We start from the raw sequence: 20,136 nt of genomic DNA, 5'->3' as shown, positions 1-20,136 counted from the left end.
TTCCTAGGGTTCATGATCAGCCACAAAGGGGTGAGTCCAAACCCAGACAAGATCAAAGCTGTTCTAGATATGAAGACGCCATAAAATGTTAGAGAGATGCAGCGTCTTAATAGACGTATAGTAGCCTTGGGAAGGTTCATTTCATTCTCGGCTCGTAGATGCTTACCCTTCTATGAAGTGATCAAAAAACAGAAAGCATTTGAGTGGAATGAAGATTGTAAGCAAGCTTTTGAAAGAATAAAGCACTTCCTCACGGAACCTCCACTAATGAGCAGACCATTGAAAGGTGAGAATCTTTATATGTATGTCTCTGTTACAGATAAAGTAGTTTGTACCGTCATGATAAGGGAAGAAGACGGCCAACAATATCCGATCTATTATGTGAGCAAAGTTCTAAAAGACGCCGAAACACGATATTCGAAACTGGATAAGATGGCACTGGCCATTGTCACCACTTCAATTCGCCTTAGACCTTATTTCTAGGCTCATACAGTCATTGTCCACACTAGTATACCCATGAGGAAAGTGCTGCAAAAGCCAGAGACTTCAGGGAGATTAATGGAATGGGCAATCTGCCTGGGTGAATTTGATGTCCGTTATGAAGGTAGACCAGCTCTGAAAAGCCAAGTCTTGGCAGACTTTGTGAATGAATTCACTGAAGAAGGCATGGATCTTCCCAAATCTAAAGTTGAAGAATGGACGATGTACACGGATGGAGCTTCTTCCGTTGAAGGTGCAGGGATAGGCATCGTGATCAAAGGGCCACATTATATAAAACTGCACTATGCTGCGAAGTTAGACTTTCTCGCAACAAATAATGCAGCGGAGTATGAGGCCTTAATATTAGGGCTACGCCTGTTGAAGGAGATTACACCCGAGCGGATCGTGATCTATAGCGATTCCAAGCTAATGGTCAACCAGGTAATAAAAAACTTTGAAGTAAAAGATGACACCCTAGCAAAGTATGTAGAAGAGGTCAAAAAGCTGCTAAACTACCTTGATATCAAGGAAACCAAGTGGGAGCTAGTCCATGTGCCTCGGGGGATCAAACACAGAAGCTGACCATCTAGCTAAACTGGCTTCTAGCAATGAGCAATGGATGGGCCTACAATGCCCGTTTGAAGTAAAGACAGCACCATCATTCGCCTCAGAAACTGTATCTCTTCTTATATCTGTAGAAGGCGATTGGAGATCACTGATTCGCCAATATCTCGCAGATGGAACTTTGCCTCAAGACAAAGAGGAAGCTAGGCGGACGGTAAGAAAAGCTGCTTATTTCTCCATAGTAAATGATTGTCTGTACAGAAAATCTTTTGGACATCACTGGTTAAAATGTGTCACGACCGAAGAGGGACAACAGATCCTCAAGGAACTACATGAGGGCACCTGTGGAGCTCATGAGGCATCCGCCACCATTTTGAAGAAATCCAGGTTGGCGGGATTCTATTGGCCCATGGTGGAACTCGTTGCTCAAAAGTTGGTAGAATTTTGTCACAATTGTCAGGTTCATGCAAATGAAACTCACACGGCTAAACACCTTCAAAGGCCCATCATCGAGGGGCGACCCTTTGCCGTTTGGGGAATTGATATTGTTGGTCCATTTCCACCTACCAAAAGACAGAGGAAATATGTGGTAGTAGCTGTGGATCACTTTACAAAATGGGTGGAGGCCGAGGCTGTCTCGTCCATAAATGCAGAACGGATGGTGGAGTTTGTCAAAGACAATATCGTAGGAAGATATGGAGTCCCTCACACGATTATCACCGACAATGGGACGCAATTCAATTGTGGGGAGTTTAAAGCTTTCTGCGAAAGTCTAGACATTTTAAACAGGTTCGCCTCTGTTTACTATCCTCAATCTAATGGGATGACTAAGGTCACAAATCGGACAATTGTTAAAGGCATAAAGAAAAGATTGGGGGAGCATAACAAAAAATGGGCGGATCAGCTGATGAGCGTCCTATGGGCGTATCGAACCACTCCACGAACGGCAATTGGCGAAACACCATTCGCCCTTTCCCATGGTGTAGAAGCCGTAATCCCCATTGAGATCCAAGTCCCTAGTGACAGGATTACATTCTATTGCGAGAATGAGAATGCACAGAGGTTAAAGGAAAATCTTGATCAACTGGAGGCGAAAAGGGAAAAAGCGTATATACGAATGGTTGCCTACAAACAGAGGATCGCGACCTATCACAACAAAAATGCAAAGCTTGTGGATCTAAATGTGGGAGATCTTGTGCTCCGAAAGGCGGACAAAATTCAATCTTTAGAAGGCAAAGGAAAGCTGGGGATCACCTGGACGGACCCCTACAAAATAGTCACCAAGATTGGCCCCGCCACATTTAAAATTCAAGACATGGAGGGAAGCACGTTGCCACGCGCGTGGAATATCCAGAACCTCCACAAGTATTTCGCCAGGGAATAAAATGTAATCAATGTCTTGAGTACTCTTTTTCCTCTAGTAAGTTTTTATCCCATGTGGTTTTTCTTATTAAAGGTTTTAACGAGGCTCACGCATAAGACCAATTCGTTGTAATAAGGCGAATCGCCATTTAATGAAGAGATATTTTTTCATCTTGCAAATTCTTTCTTTGAGTAATTTCCTTGCAGTAATATAAATATTCTGGATTCAAAAAAAGGGGAGGCAACAAACGCATCCCCACGGTAAAATAATGCTATCATAGGCATAACTACTTTCTCCTCAAAGATAGGAGAACAGTCTCAGCGGCGGGTCAATTCACCTCAAAGATAGGAAGCAATTGATCACCGTCAGAGATAGAGTTAGAACATTTCTCAAATGTGAGATCTTTACACTCTTACACACTCTTCCCAAAGAAGAGTTCTAAGTCCTAGTGGCGGATCGATTCACCTCAAAGATAGGAAGCAAATCGATCGCCTAAGGCAGCTTAACTTCCTCTAAAGGAATAAAAGCTTCAAGCCTTCAAAAAGGCTCACGCTCTAGGGTATGGCTGGCCACCTACCTTGAACCAACAAACCCTAAAACCAATAAAATTACTTGCTGAAAGATATAAAGCGTAAAGTAAAGATAAATGGTTGAAAAAAAGGGATTAAATTGTACGTAAATTACAATCAAACAGGGGTATCCCCATTAGCATCTTTCTCAAAAGATGCGCCCTCTAGAGGAATCTCCTTCTCTACAGTAATAGTTCCTTCTTGAGGAACTGTACAATCTATGATATCATTGCTCTTGTCATCCGCCTTCTGAGATGCCTCGCCAATATCCTCTGACTCAAGATCAACCACGGGTTTGCTCTCTTTGATGGATCCGCTCATCACCTTTTGAATATGATCGCAAATGAAGTCCTTGACGTTGGGGATCTTACGATACTTAAGGCAGTCCTCAACCTCTGGAACAACATACTCCGGATCCACAAAATCAATCTCGGGATAGGCAAGCCTGACATACGCCATGATCCATTCCCCATAGTAATAAGCATGTTCTCCCGCTAGGATCTCCGCGTTTAGTAAGGCACCCTCGTGATTCTTGGCATCCCCCTCCAGCTCATCTATTCTCCCCTTTAGGTTACGGATCTCCGCATCTTTACTCTTGTTGAGGGCAATGGCAGAAGCAGCATTGGCATTATCAGTGGCTATCTCTTTCTCCATCCTTTTCAATGTAGCTCTATCCGCCACTCCTTGTAGGAGATCCGCTTCCATAGCGCGCATGCGTGTGTATACCTAACAAAGCAAAAGCTGATTCAAACAAAAGAATAAAAACGGCAAACTCTCCCCAAAGGAGATCACTCTTTCACCCAAAAATGAAAGATGAGATAGAGGAAACTTACTGTGAGAAGCTCTGTTTTTCCCATCTGGACATGGACTGATCCCGAGATCTTGTTATGGCTCTCCCGTACCTCGCCCAGTTGACTAAGGGCTTCGTCAAGGTCATTGATGATAGACTCATTACTCAAAGATCCTTTGTCACCATATTTGGCGAGCCAGTAACCTCCCAAGCCGGGCTTCACCACCTGTGCAAAAATTAAGAGGCAAAAAATAAGATCCTGGTAAGAAAAAAAAGTATGGTAGAATGAACACACCTGTTCCAGCCTCGCCATTGGTTTCTCAGCTCTCATGGCGTCCACCAGTAACTTTCCACCACTGGAAGCCGTGGATCTCTTCTTCTTCGGCAGAGGAGGATCCACGATATCATCGGAAGGCCGCTTCCCAGAATCCGTACGGTGATCCGCCGCCCGCGTATCACCTTGGGCCTCTTACTCCTTCTGTTTTTTTACGCATCTCTACAAGGGCGCGACTTGCCTCAGACAAACCCCTGACAAGGGAACAACGAAATAATCAAAGATTAAGGAAGAAACAAAATTACCTTCATCTAGTTGAGTAAACTTTGCGTAAGAAATTCCATCCACATTGCGACGGATCAGAGGAATATCATTCATCATGAATTCCAAAGCATCGGCGTATGTCCAGGCATCTGACTTGATGCTCTTCATGAGATCCGCCACCTCTTCGTCGCTTTTCGTCAGTATGCGAAGATCCCCAGCCATATGTAGAGGTTTGGCGTTCCAAACTGATGGGAACCCCAGAGGTTCTTCCTTTTTTACTTTAACAAAAAAGAATTTTTCATCCCAGAGGTGGACGTTTGACATCTTACCACAGAAGGGCGAATAAGTTTGGAATTTGGCAAAGGTGTAGAAAGACTCGGACTTACGCTTCATAGGTTTATGAAGGGACCGGAAGACTCGAGGATTACAAATCACCCCCAGGTTTGAAGCTAAATAACAATCTAGAGCCACATCCAACCAGCCGTTTGGATGCAACTGACACACGGTGATCCCGAAATACGCTAGGATATCCGCCATCATCTTAGGAAGAGGAAGACAGAACCCTCTCTCCACATGACAATTATACACAGATAAATATCCAACGGGCGGGCAAGCGGGTCGTTGGTGCGCAGCCGCCAATTCGGTCTCATAATTCTTGATCCACGGATAACGATTCGCTAAATCCGCTAGATTCGCGGCGCTCATACGAGATGGAGTAGACTCCACCCGAGGAGCCTTTTTCCTAATTGGGGTTGAAGAAGAAGCCTCCATCCCAAAAAGTCTCATAGAATCTATCGCCGGAGCAGTACGAGTCACGGCGGTGGGAAAATTTCGAGTTCTAACCTAATGAGTTTCAAGATCCCTACTCTCCCTCACCAAACTACCCAAATCACAGCTAGGCGTACTTTCGAAAGAGCTAGAACTCTCGGAAGAAGTGGTCCAATTAATTTGAGTTTCGAAGGAAGTGGAGGTTAAATTGAAAAGTTCAGTAGTAGACCCAGACGAAGAACTCATAAAAAATTCAGAAAACAAGACGGAAAGGTTCACTTACATGAGAGTTGGGATCTTTGAAGATTCTGGACGCTGGAAAAAGCTCTGGATTTCTTGAAGCAGAATTAGGGAGGAAGACGCAAATGAATCGGAGAGAGAAGAGAGAGGTTGAAGAAGGTATTTCCTCTCACCTCGAGCAGCGCGCCTATGACACATGTCGCTCGATGAATGACCTGGAACAGAGTGGCCATAAATATGGTACATCATGACGGCGTGCCGGGAAGCTCAAAAGCCCTAAATGACTTTAACGTAACTTAAGGGGGGCTTCTGATAACATCAGGATATTCTCCACGGGATCAAAGGGGATATTTACCAAAACGGCAGCGTACTGGAATGGCCTGAGAAGCAATGGCGTGTCAAACAAGACATCCGAAGTGGCGGATCACTTAGGCTTCGCCGCACTTGATCCGTAGTCAAACCTACGTGAGACCCGCCGTCAAGCCTCAATCCGTCCGTCAAACAGTTGAGCCGATTCCCAATAAAGGCAATTAATGAACCATTAATAAGCTAACGGTCACACTTAAAGGAGATCCGTAACCGGCATTAATGAGGCATTAATGGAGACTTTTTGGTTACTGGGAGTTACGATCACACGACTATAAATAGCTTGCATCCCAAGCTATTGAGGTACACTCACTCATTCTCATTCACAAATCCTACTTTGTCAATTCAGTTTATTCACTATATTCCTTACTGACTTTGGCATCGGAGCTTCCCCCCGTTGAACCCAACGACGCCCCCACATGGAAGGAAGCTGATCGGAAATTCATCACAGGTTATCACAACCACTCTTGTCGAATACTCCAAGGAACATCCATGGAACGATGTCTAAGCATATTAACTACGTACATTGAGTCTGACTCAACCCAAAGCTGATGCAAATTTTTCTCCCAAGTAAGTTCAATTGCGAAAATAGCGGCTCTCAATTCAGCCATATAAGCAAAAGAAGGAGGGGCAGAAAAAGCAAAACAACCTTTGGAAAAGTCTCGATAGTTGCGAAAAATACCTCCTGCTCCTGCCTCACCAGGAGTGCCAAAAGCAGAGTCGTCCACATTGACTTTAACCCAGTCCGGAGGAGGTTTAAGCCAATGGACCTGAATAATGTTGGGAGCAGGAGACGGATTAGGAGAAGCCAAGAGACGGGATAAGATAACAACATCTCTCCGCGAAGAGCAAAAACATTTAGAAGTGGATAAGTTAACATTCACTTAATGTTTTACATAATAAATAATAACAATAATTTAGTTAGATTTGTATAATAATAAAAAATTAGGCCCCTTAAATTTGAGACTCTATACAGGAGGGCTCTTTGTACACCATTTTCCTACTCCATTGGTTCTTATACGCTACTAATGTATCGATTGATTTAGAAAATAATTTTTTTTAACGATTTCAAAATAGGCATGCTAATTAAATGTCTAAAGAATATTTAAATATTTTTTTTATTGTCAAACACTTACAAAATACGTAGCAAAAAATTGGATTAGATAAAAACCTTTATGATATCACGTGAGTGCATTTATCTATGCTTCGTTATCAATGAGTGATAACATGATATATATATGAAAAAGGGCAATGAATTAGACCAGATGAAATGCACACAATGCCAGAAGAGTGGGAGTATATGTTATCAATAAATATAATAAAATACAACGAAATTCATGATTAGAGAGAAATTTTGTATTATTAATATCTAAAATTGGAGCAATCAACAGATGTTAAACCTATAATTGTATCAATTATAATGCTATGAATAAAATTACTATTGAATCAAAATGGCAAAAATATATATTTTTTAGCTTATCAATTTTTTTTTCCTACGACAGTGATTGTTTATTTTATTTTTTCCTACTATTTGCTTTTTCAAATTAAAAATGAGAGTTTTAGGTATTTGATGTAAGAACTACTGTTGCTGTCTTATACGTGAAAAACATGTTTTCCGAACAATAGGGAATCACTATTTTTCTAACCGTAAACAACAAACAGTAACATCAAACAACATTAAAACTCCGGTCTAAACATTTGTAACACAATTAATAAAGTAACAAAATTAAGAAAAGAAAACCAAAAAAGAAGAGTGTAATTTAGCTTAAAGAGAATACCTATTTTGCTTGATTTAGCAACTATGGAATAAATTCATCATTTTTCTTTTTCTAAAAAAGTTATTAAAATTAATACTGCCCCTGACCCACTGTTGGACCTCCTAACTAATTTCACCTTCCAATGCACACTTGACATGACTTCTTTTTTTTTAATTATTCTTTTCCCAACAAATCCACAATATAATAAATAAATAATGGTACCAATTTATATATATATATATATATTCATGAAATAACAATCAAATTATAGAATTTTACAGCTTTATAAAACGGTTAAAATATATTTATTATTTAGTTTTTAATAATTCACTTATTTTATTTTATTTTTCCAGAATGCTTTCAGTTGGGAGTACAGCCAGATATTTCAGGAGAGGAAGAAAGAGAAGAGAAAAGGCTGAAATGGTAATTACGAGCAAGTCGAGGGGTAATTCCCGAAAATGCCCCTTTCCCTGAATTTCTAACCGCAGTCATGTGGACCCCACGCCGGCTGCATAAAAAACCCATAAAGCTTCTTCATTACCAAACCTCTTTGAGAGAAGATAATATTAACCAAAAAAAAAAAATATAAGGGGGAAAAAAAAAGAAAGGAAACAAATCCTAGGGTTTGACTGAAGAGAAATTAGAAAAAAAAAAAGAAAAAAGAAAAAGGCGAAAAGGAGAAAAAAAAGGGAAAATTGCACTCTCCAATCGCGTGAAGCCCACAACAGCAAAGCAGGAGACTCGTAGTGAGTCAGTGGTGGAATCGCCGATCTCTCTTTCTCTCTCTGTCATTTCTTCAGATCCGTCTCCATTTCCACTCCGAAATTGTCGTCTCCGTTATAGTGAGAAAATCCGAGCGAAATTTAAAAAAGAAAAACCTAGAGAGAGAGTGTGTGGGTGGGTAGACAGAGGGAAGACTCACAGCTGTTTGTATTTATGTTTTGAACGTTGGGATCGGAGGTCAAATTGGGGTTTTGTCAGAATTTTGGAGGGATTTTGGCTTTTTCCTCTATTTCTACTAGCTCCTTTTTCCATTTTCTGGGGGGTGATATTTGAAGAATTTGTGTAAATTTTTTCATAGCAAATTTGCATGCAATCTGCTGGTGGTGGTGGTGGTGGCCCCAGCCGGGTAGGACCGGTTGGGAGGGCGGCATCCACGTCATCAGCAGCATCACCTTCTTCTTCTTCCTCTGCAGTGTCCACGCCACAGTTAGGGTTCGATTCAGTGCAGCAGCAGCAGCAACAGCAACAACAGCAACAATTAGGGTCTAGGCAGGTAGGGGTTTATGAGCTCTGTTTGATTTTGAGTGTGTTTTTGTTTATTCTGGATTCGATATGCTAATTTAGTGCATTTGCTTTCTGTGTACATGTGAAATGCATGGTTGCACGGTCCTTAAATTTAGTAATTGAAGTGATTAATGAGAGTGAGTGATCATCTTAGCTGAATTTTGATCAACTAATAAATTTCAGGTGTCTGAGTGTACGGCCAAACTAGCATGTACTAATTTTGGATAAAATGGAGATCGACTTTAAATTTTGAGCTACTTTAATCGGGATTATGCATAGGTGTTAAGCTATGTTAAACCCTGCCTTCGTGTCATTTTTTCTGATGCTCTTTCTGACTTCGTTATTGGAAAATGTGTTGGGATGTTCATGGTCATAAATTCGCTGGTCTTTTTTTGTTTGGGTTTGTAAAAATATTGTTTTTGTAATCATTTATATTCTTTACGTGAATACCTTGTATATTACATTTTGGTTTGGATAACTACTGGTTTCTGTCCTTTTCCATTACGTAGTATGTGGTATAAATGAAGCTGCTATTCTTTTTGTCCTATTACTTTGTGCACTCTGGCGAACGTTTTCATTTTTAAAGTTGAATTTGAATATCCTCATGTCATGGTATATTTAGTTCTACCGTTTGCATTTCATGAAGTAACTGTAGGTAGCCAAATATTATAAATAGTGAAAGATGATACTCAACTTCTGTTATACGCACATGTCCTTATTTGTATAAACTTCCATGCAGGCATTGCAACACCAATTACTTAGAAAACCTGAAGGAAATGAAAGCCTTCTAGCTTATCAAGGCGGTCCCTTTCAAGGGGTTATTGGAGGAAGCAACTTTGCTTCATCTCCAGGCTCAATGCAAATGCCTCAACAGTCTAGAAAATTGTTTGATCTAGCTCAGCAGCATGGTTCTCCCCAGGATGGCCATAGGAATCAGCCTGTTGACCAGCAAGTACTTAATCCGGTTCATCAGGCATATCTCCAGTATGCTTTTCAACAACAAAAATCAGCTATGGCTATGCAGTCTCAACAACAGGCTAAAATGGGAATGTTGGGCCCTGCCTCAAGCAAGGATCAAGATATACGAATGGGAAATTTTAAAATGCAGGAATTAATGTCTATGCAGGCCGCTAATCAATCTCAGGCTTCATCTTCTAAAACCTCATCTGAGAATTTTTCTCGTGGTGAAAAGCAGGCAGAGCAAGGACAACAGCTAGCCTCTGAACCAAGGAATGAGCCAAAGCCTCCAATGCAAGGTCCTGTCGTTGGACAACTAATACCTGGTACTGTAGTAAGGCCTATGCAGGCACCACAGGCTCAGCAAAGCATTCAAAACATGGCAAACAACCAGATTGCAATGGCTGCACAGTTGCAAGCCATGCAGGCATGGGCACTCGAGCGCAATATTGACCTGTCACTACCCGCAAATTCCAACTTGGTGGCGCAGCTCATTCCACTCATGCAGTCAAGGATGGCTGCCCAGCAGAAGTCAAATGAAAGCAATGCAGGCCTACAGGCTTCACCTGTTCCTATCTCAGTGCCAAAGCATCAGGTTTCATCTCCTCCTGTTGCGAGCGAGAGTTCTCCGCATGCTAATTCATCTAGTGATGTATCAGGGCAGTCGGGTCCTCCTAAAGCCAGGCAAGCCCGTCCACCTGGTCCCTTTGGCCCAAGTTCCAGTGCAGGGATGGTTAACAGCTCTAACAACCATCAGTCAATTGCTTTTAACAGCAGAGAGAACCAAGTGCCACCTAGAACAGGGGCTGTGCTTGGAAATGGAATGCCTCCAATGCATCCTCCTCAAATATCTACTAACACGAGCCAAGCTGCAGATCAAAATTTGCCTGTAAAAAATGCATTAAGTAGCCAGGAAAATTTACAGATGCAGCACCTCAAGCAGTTGAACCGATCTTCTCCACAATCTAGCGGCCCTTCTAATGACGGAAGTTCAGGCAACCCCTTTTCGTCACAGGTGAGCCATGGTGTCCAGATGGGGCCTCAGAGGACTGGGTTCACTAAACAACAGTTACATGTTCTTAAAGCACAGATATTAGCATTTAGGCGATTGAAGGTCTGAAGCGTACCCTCTCTCTCTTTTTCTCTCTGAGATTGTTGTTTTTTTGTTTTGTTATTTAAAGTACATCTGAAAAAATTGACTTATTGACTGCTGAGTGGATAACAAGTGGTTCCTTTTCAATTGCTTGACAGAAAGGGGAAGGTACACTTCCACAAGAGCTTCTTCGAGCTATTGCTCCTCCACCCCTTGAGTCACAATTTCAGCAGCAATCTCTTCCTGGAGGAGGAACTAATCAGGATAGATCTGTGGAGAAACTTGCTGAGGACCAAGCTAAGCATTTGGAATGCAATGAGAAGAATTCTCAGTCATTGGCACCTACAAATGGTCAGAATTTTCCAAAACAAGAAGCTTTTGTAGATGAGAAAGCAACTGTCTCAGGAAGTCATATGCAAGCTACAACGACTGTGGTGAAGGAACCTACAACTCCAGTGGCTACTGGAAAGGAAGAGCAGCAAACTGCAGCAGTTTCTGTTAAGTCGGACCATGATGCAGAACGAAGTCTTCAGAAAGCTCCTGTTAGAAGTGATCTTACAGCAGATAGGGGGAAAGCCATTGCATCACAATTTCCTGCGTCTGATGCAATACAAGCTAAGAAGCCTGCACAAGCAAGCACTACACCCCAGGCAAAAGATGTTGGTTCTGCCAGGAAGTATCACGGACCGTTGTTTGATTTTCCTTTTTTCACTAGGAAGCACGATTCGGTTGGATCATCAGGGATGATTAACGCTAACAATAATCTAACATTAGCATATGATGTCAAAGATCTTCTTTCTGAGGAAGGAAAGGAGGTGCTTAACAAGAAGAGGTCAGAAAATCTGAAGAAAATCAACGGGTTACTGGCAGTAAATTTAGAAAGGAAAAGGATTAGACCAGATCTTGTGTTGCGGTTACAAATTGAAGAAAAGAAGCTTAGGCTTCTAGATTTGCAGGCACGTTTAAGGGATGAAGTGGATCAGCAACAGCAGGAAATAATGGCAATGCCTGACAGGCCATATCGGAAGTTTGTTCGATTGTGTGAGCGTCAGCGAATGGAGCAAGCAAGACAAGTACAGGCTTCCCAAAAAGCCATGAGAGATAAACAATTAAAAGCCATCTTCCAATGGAGGAAAAAGCTTCTCGAGGCTCATTGGGTTATCCGAGATGCACGAACTGCACGCAACAGAGGAGTTGCCAAATACCATGAGAGAATGCTGCGAGAGTTTTCAAAGAGAAAGGATGATGGTGGCAGGAACAGAAGAATGGAGGCTTTGAAGAATAATGATGTTGAAAGATATAGGGAAATGTTGATGGAGCAGCAGACTACCATCCCTGGTGATGCTGCTGAGAGATATTCTGTTCTTTCATCATTCTTGTCTCAGACAGAAGAATATCTTCACAAACTGGGAAGTAAAATAACAGCAGCCAAGAATAATCAAGAAGTAGAGGAGGCAGCAAATGCTGCAGCAATAGCTGCACGACTTGAGGCATGCTTTTTTGAGCTTTGTCCTCCCTCTCTCTCTCTCTCAATTCCTATTTTTAGTTAGTGCTTTCTCAGCAGATTTACATTCTCGTTACTTCTTATTGAACTAGAATTTACTTTTTGCTATTCATTTTGTCTGGGCTGTGCCTGGTTTTAGAATACTTAATTATTTAGGCTTCTCATTGTTGATAAAGGGTCTGTCTGAGGAAGAAGTAAGGGCAGCAGCAACTTGTGCTGGGGAGGAAGTAATGATAAGAAACCGATTTACGGAAATGAATGCGCCAAGGGACGGTTCATCTGTTAACAAGTAAGTTATTTATGGATTCAATTATTCATATATTTCTGCATTTCAGAGTGGAATGAGCTGTTCCTTTGATTATGAAGTACTAACAATGCCTCTACACACATTTAATTTTCTTATGCATTTTCTTTCTTACTTGCTTTTGTTGTTACTTGTGGTTGTCACCAGATATTACAATCTTGCTCATGCTGTGAGTGAGAGGGTCATGAGGCAGCCTTCCATGTTACGAGCTGGAACATTACGAGATTATCAGCTTGTAGGATTCTAATTTTGAGCAAATTTCTTTTTTCTTCTAGACCAATATTAGCCTGTTGCGGGTTATTTTTTAGCTACTTACACTTGCAAATACTTGTATCCTTTAGGTAGGGTTACAATGGATGCTTTCTTTGTACAATAACAAATTAAACGGGATCTTGGCAGATGAGATGGGCCTTGGAAAGACTGTTCAGGTGACTGTCTGTGCCTTCAATATTTTGTGAATACATCCTCGTAGAAAATGGAAACTCAGAACAATGATCTATTTTAGTTTTATTTCTAGAATACTCTATGGTTCCATGTACTATTTGGATAATAATACATGGATCAGATAATGCTAAATATTCATTCATGGACATGTTCTTCTCTAAAATGCCTTTCTTTGTTGTCTAGGTGATGGCATTAATTGCTTATTTGATGGAATTTAAGGGAAACTATGGCCCACATCTTATAATTGTTCCTAATGCTGTTTTGGTAAATTGGAAGGTATGTCATATTTGGTTCTTTATTTAGATCTTACTTTTTGGTTGTTGTTATCGCTCATGGTGTGCCTAGTATGTCTTACTGAGCTCATGCTGCAGAGTGAATTTCATACCTGGCTGCCATCTGCATCCTGCATTTTTTACGTTGGTAGCAAAGATCAACGTTCAAAATTGTTTACTCAAGTAAGAAAAATATGTTGCCTGTTGTTTAGCTCATCTGTGGGTTTCTTATGAATTGCTGACTTCTCTTTTCTTGATACTTTGTAGGAGGTGTGTGCATTGAAATTCAATGTTCTTGTGACAACTTATGAATTTATCATGTACGATCGGTCAAAACTTTCCAAAGTGGATTGGAAATATATCATAATTGATGAAGCACAGAGAATGAAAGATAGAGAATCAGTTTTGGCCCGTGATCTGGATAGATATCGCTGTCAGAGACGTTTACTTCTCACAGGGACTCCATTACAGGTCTGTTACAGAGTTATTTTGTTACACAGTAACATGCTTGAGATTTTGTGTAACCTCAGGAGTTCTCTCTTGTCTCATCTCAATTGTGTCTATAGTTGGACCTTATTTTCCATCTTTCTCCTATTATATTTGCTTGTTCGTGTGCTTGCACAGTTATTCACAAAAGTTACCACGTTTATTAATTTGACTTGCTTAACTCTAAATGTTATGTTAAACTTAGAAAACTTGTTTGGAGTTGTATCAGATCTGTTGGCTGTATGAAAATTGTCTATAAACATGCCTATGATATTATCTCAGTTCTTAAATTTTTTTAGGAACAACTCTATGTATGATTAGTAAAATCAGACATTCACATTAGTTTTTTAAGTAATGAAGGGACTTCACATCAGAATATGTGCCACACTATCCTAGAACTTGACTTCAGTTATTCAATAGAAGTATTCCTGATACTGAGATTGTTTAGAAGTTGAACCTAGACTAGATATGCAGATCTTTTTCTTTGAGCCAGTCTAGGAGTATTTGGTTATGGCATTTATAATTTCTTTCCCTTTTTCTTTTTCTTTGGATGTACAGAAATATAAGAGGTAAAGATATTTCCTTTGCAGTTCTTATTATGCTTGTTTTTCTTTTCTTTTCCGCATAGAAGATTGGTGAAAGTTCTCCAAATATGGAGTAGACAATTAGTGATCAATGACATCAAAACATGTAATTCTAATTCTAATTTGGAATGTACTACCCCACTTGGAAATTTCTTTAACACAAACCAAATATTGTTCAGAATGATTTGAAGGAGCTTTGGTCACTGCTAAATCTACTTTTGCCAGAAGTGTTCGATAATCGCAAAGCATTTCATGATTGGTTCTCGAAACCATTTCAAAAAGAAACTCCCGCACATGATGGAGAGGATGACTGGCTTGAAACTGAAAAGAAGGTTATTATCATTCACCGACTTCATCAAATTTTGGAGCCTTTTATGCTCAGGCGTCGAGTTGAAGATGTGGAAGGTTCCCTTCCACCCAAGGTATGATATTCTGTATTTACAGTTGACCATGTCTTGTTGTCTGTTTGATCTAACAGCAGTTCTGTGTTGCAGGTTTCATTTGTTTTGAGATGTAGGATGTCTGCCATTCAGAGTGCTGTTTATCATTGGATCAAATCCACTGGTACTCTCCGTCTTGATCCTGAAGAGGAGAGGCTCAGGGTTCAAAAAAATCCAAATTACCAGCCTAAGGTGTACAAGACTCTACAGAACAGATGTATGGAGCTGCGAAAGGCTTGCAATCACCCTTTGCTCAATTATCCATATTTTAACGATTTCTCCAAGGATTTCCTTGTTAGGTCTTGTGGGAAATTGTGGATTCTGGACAGGGTTCTTATAAAACTTCAAAGAACAGGACACAAGGTGCTACTATTTAGTACCATGACAAAGCTCCTTGATATATTGGAGGAATACTTGCAATGGAGACGGTTAATATACAGAAGAATTGATGGAACCACCAGTCTAGAAGATCGTGAATCTGCTATTGTAGACTTCAATAGCCCTGATTCAGACTCCTTTATCTTCTTGCTTAGTATTCGTGCTGCCGGAAGGGGTCTTAATCTTCAGTCTGCTGACACAGTTATCATATATGATCCAGATCCAAACCCTAAAAATGAGGAACAAGCTGTGGCTAGAGCCCACCGAATTGGTCAGAAAAGAGAAGTCAAAGTTCTGTATATGGAAGCAGTTGTTGACAAAATCTCTAGCCATCAGAAAGAAGATGAATTAAGAAGTGGAGGCTCAATTGATCTGGAAGATGATCTTGCAGGTAAAGATCGATATATGGGATCTATTGAGAGCCTAATAAGGAATAATATTCAACAATATAAAATTGATATGGCTGATGAGGTTATCAATGCTGGACGCTTTGACCAAAGAACAACACATGAAGAGAGACGCATGACTTTGGAGACATTGTTACATGATGAAGAGCGGTATCAAGAAACTCTACATGATGTTCCATCACTTCAGCAGGTAAATCGCATGATAGCAAGAAGTGAAGAAGAAGTTGAATTATTTGATCAAATGGATGAAGAGCTGGATTGGACTGAGGAGATGACCAACTATAACCAGGTACCCAAGTGGCTGCGAGCCAGTACAAGAGATGTGGATACTGCAGTTGCTAAATTATCGAAGAAACCATCAAAAAATATATTGTTTACTAGTGGTGTTGAATCTGCTGAAATAGAAACTGAAAGGAAAAGGGGGCGGCCCAAGGGGAAAAAATCTCCTAATTACAAGGAAATTGAAGATGACAATGGAGAATATTCGGAGGCTAGTTCTGATGAGAGAAATGGGTATTCTGCACACGAAGAGGAGGGGGAAATTCGCGAGTTTGAAGATGATGAATCTAGTGGTGCTGTTGGTGCACCTCCCATCAACAAAGATCAATCAGAAGATGATGCTCCTGTATGCGATGGTGCATACCAGTATCCTCAAGCTACGGACGGTACTAGAAATAATCATATCCTGGAAGAAGCTGGTTCGTCTGGGTCTTCATCTGATAACCGAAGGATTACAAGAATTGTGTCTCCTGTTTCTTCACAGAAATTTGGATCTTTGTCTGCATTGGATGCTAGACCAGGATCTGTTCCTAAAAAGCTGGTATGTTTTGCCTGTTTTTATCTGTGTTTCATAGAGGTTAGATTTATTGTCTATTCATTTTGTATATGAATTTTGTATGCCAGCTAGATGATTTAGAAGAAGGGGAAATAGCTATGTCTGGAGATTCCCACATGGATCACCAGCAATCTGGAAGTTGGATTCATGATCGTGATGAATGTGAAGATGAACAAGTTTTACAGCCTAAGGTAAAACGAAAACGTAGTATTCGGGTTCGGCCCCGCCATAATTTGGAAAAGCCAGAGGAGAAGTCCGGTGCTGAACGTGGAGATTCATCTTTGTTGCCTTTCCATGTTGACCATAAATATCAAGCTCAGTTGAGGACTGAATCTGAAGTAAAAACATTTGGAGAGCCAATTGCTTCTAGGCATGATCAGAGTGATTCCTCCAGAAGCAGGAGAAACTTACCTTCAAGGAGAATAGCTAATGCATCAAAGTCACATACTTCACCAAAATCTAGCAGATTGAATTTACAGTCTGCACCTGTGGAAGATGCTGCTGAACACTCCAGAGAAAGTTGGGATGGCAAAGTTACAAATTCTAGTGGAAGTTCAATGTTGGGCTCCAAGATGTCAGATGTCATCCAGAGAAGGGTATGAGATCGTTTGATATTGTATTTTTCCAAACATACATTTTTCATATTAATGTTGCATTATTTATTGTAAGATAGTGATTTATCTGCTTAAAGCAACTGAAATAGGGGGACAGAAATTAGGAAATCACGGTTAACCTCTTAGGATCTGCTTTTTCATATTAGGACCTGATGATAATTTTTTTTTTAAAATTTTACATGTGCTCTGCCTCCTTAGTTTCTCAATCCATTGTTTCATTGGTGGCTAAAAAGGATTTGGGGATGATTTTGTTGAGTCAGTTTTTGCTACCTGGTGCATGCCGTTTAGCAGTATTTCTAATATGGTACTTCTTCACTCACATTATGTGATAGAGGAGGAGCTAATATCTTGGATCAGAATCCTAATGGACAGAACCATAATGTGATATGGTAGAGGGAAGTGTAATCTTCCCATGGGGTTAATCTACCTTGTTCTTTCCTTTCTAATTTTGGTTCAATCAGTACAATATATCTTTCTTCTACTGTTTCATTGTTCATTCTGGATTCTTTCTATCATTATAATTGAATTTTATTTCATTTTGTGTTCATTATTTTATGGCTTGTCTTGAATTCGTAAGGTGGGCATTAGGGTTTAATTATTGAAAAGGTGAACTTCTGAATGACTGAAAGGTATCTGCAGGTTTGGGGATTTTTTTTTTTGTTCACAAGGTGTTTGATGTTGAACATAGAGAATAAAATCTTACTTTCAATACATCGTTTTTAGTTCTTTATCCTTCCCATATGTCACCTTACCGACTTGTGCATTGCTGGTTGTCCTATGTTTTCTTGGTCTATGTACCTAAAAGTTCGCATTTATGCAGTGTAAGAATGTAGTTAGCAAGCTCCAAAGGAGAATAGACAAGGAAGGCCAGCAAATCGTGCCTCTTCTAACAGATTTGTGGAAGAGGATCGAAAATTCTGGCTACATGGGTGGTCCTGGAAATAATCTATTGGATTTGCGGAAGATTGAAACACGTGTTGACAGATTGGAGTATAATGGAGTAGTAGAGCTTGTGTTTGATGTGCAATTTATGTTGAAGGGCGCTATGCAATTCTATGGATTCTCACATGAGGTATGTTTGCCCTTTCTTGTATTTTCTGTTGGAGAAGCCTCAAAGCAACCATGCCGAAGCATGTGAAGCTTTTTTTTTAAGCCTCTAGGTTTTTGGTTTCTTTGTTAACTGTCCTCTGAAGAAATATGATGCAGTTATACATGTGTTCTATCGGGTAGTTCTAGTTTTCAACCATAGAATTTGTGTCTTGATCAAAATTAATGCCAGAGTTGCAATTTTAAGGTTCCTATTTAATTTTGTGCAACTCAAATTTCTTCTAGATTTTCATTTAAATCTTGGGTTAATTTCAAATAAAACCCTGTAGTTTCACATTTTTTGCAGATTGGTACTGTGGTTGGCAAAATTTTCATTTTTCCAAATTTGGCCGATAACGAACTCAACATGGAAATTTTCATGAATTAAATGATATTTAAAGCAACTTTAATTCTTCAACTTTTTAGGTTTGAGGTCATTTAGGTGTTTTTTTTATTAGAGAGAGGTAATGTTTAGAGAGAGAACTCAAAAAATGATGATTTTGAAAAATAAAAAATGTGGATCCATAGTAAATATGATACTAAACAACTTTAATTCTTGAAAAAAATTCATTTTGAGGTCGTTATTGGCCAAATTTAGAAAAATGAAAATTTTGCCAACCCTGCAAAAGATGTGAAACCACTATGGCATTTATTTGAAATTAACCCTCAAATCTTTGTTAAAGTAGCTTGCAATAAACTTTAATTAGTGTTATTCTTTATTCTCCATATATTTCCAGTTATTTTTCCTGTGTTCCATTTTCTTGTATTATATTACTCCCTCCGTTTCATAATGTCTTTCTAGAGAATTTTTTTTGTTCCATAATGTTTGACGTTTTGATGTTTTACCAAATATACCCTTATTTAAGTTGCCTTTTTATTTTAGGAATAAATAAAAATTAATTAATGGATGCAATTAATACAAGGGTAACAAAGTCATTTAGTTAACATTAATTACGTTTTTTAATTCTTGTGCCTTAACCTTAAAAGACAAATATTATGGAACGGAGGGAGGAGTTGGTAATTTTCAGCTGGAGTTAAAGTTGGTTGGTATTGTGGCCAATGTTTACATTAGGAATTTTGGTGTGTTAAATATTTATTGGAATCTCGGTGATTATCGTCTTGCAGGTTAGGTCTGAGGCAAGAAAAGTACATGATCTCTTTTTTGACATCTTGAAGATTGCATTTCCAGACACAGATTTCCGAGAAGCCAGGAATGCGCTCTCTTTCGCTGCCCAAGTGTCCACCTCCACTTCCACACCATCGCCAAGACAAGTTCCTATGGGCAGCCAAAACAAGAGACACCGTTTGGTAAACGAGGTAGAGCCAGACAATAGTGCTAGCCATAAACCAGTCCCACGAAGCTCAGTTCCTTCTGGCGATGACACAAGGATCAAAGTCCAATTGCCAAAGGAAACAAGGCACGGGAGTGGGAGTGGTAGCAGCCGGGAACAATATCAACAAGACGATTCACCACTGCATCCAGGGGAATTAGTTACGTGCAAGAAGAAGAGGAAGGACCGTGACAAGTCAGTGGTTAAGACAAGGACTGGGGCTGGATCAAGCGGCCCAGTGTCCCCTCCTAGTATGGTTCGTACAATGATGAGTCCAGTTGCAGGTTCAGGTTCAAAGGATACGAGAATGAGTCAGCCAAGTTCTCATCCGCAAGGCTGGGCTAACCAGGCTCAACCCGGGGGTGCTAGTGGTGGAAGTGTGGGTTGGGCAAATCCTGTAAAGAGGTTAAGGACAGATGCTGGTAAAAGGAGGCCAAGCCATTTATGATTGATTGATAAATTTCTTTTGGTTAAGGTTGTTTTGGTGTATAATGGGAAAAAAGAAAAGAAAAATTGTTGGTGTCTGATTGGAGCTGCAAAATGTATTAGTGCAGTTAGCCCCCATAATGTTAATATAGTGTAGGCCATTGATCCTCCATTGTATACTTGCTTCCATGAATATCATCATCTAAAAAATCCAATAGTTTTCATCTTCTGCGCTTATCCGCTTTTCTTCCAC

At 40.1% G+C, this 20,136-nt stretch overlaps 1 protein-coding gene across 1 annotated transcript; it reads left to right on the top strand.

The window, feature by feature from the left end:
* Positions 1–8,007: 8,007 nt before the first annotated feature.
* LOC136217008 (ATP-dependent helicase BRM) lies at positions 8,008–20,120 on the top strand. Its single transcript, XM_066003568.1, has 14 exons — positions 8,008–8,711; positions 9,462–10,793; positions 10,931–12,262; positions 12,453–12,565; positions 12,728–12,815; positions 12,922–13,008; positions 13,208–13,300; positions 13,396–13,479; positions 13,564–13,767; positions 14,546–14,788; positions 14,861–16,411; positions 16,495–17,022; positions 17,861–18,112; positions 19,252–20,120. The coding sequence occupies exons 1-14, from the start codon at positions 8,526–8,528 to the stop codon at positions 19,903–19,905; spliced, it is 6,747 nt and encodes a 2,248-aa protein (XP_065859640.1). The 5' UTR covers positions 8,008–8,525; the 3' UTR covers positions 19,906–20,120.
* Positions 20,121–20,136: the final 16 nt, after the last annotated feature.

The sequence above is a fragment of the Euphorbia lathyris genome, chromosome 2 (genome assembly GCF_963576675.1).
Source record: "Euphorbia lathyris chromosome 2, ddEupLath1.1, whole genome shotgun sequence".
Taxonomy (NCBI): domain Eukaryota; kingdom Viridiplantae; phylum Streptophyta; class Magnoliopsida; order Malpighiales; family Euphorbiaceae; genus Euphorbia; species Euphorbia lathyris.
This window is presented reverse-complemented; position numbering and strand designations above follow the sequence as displayed.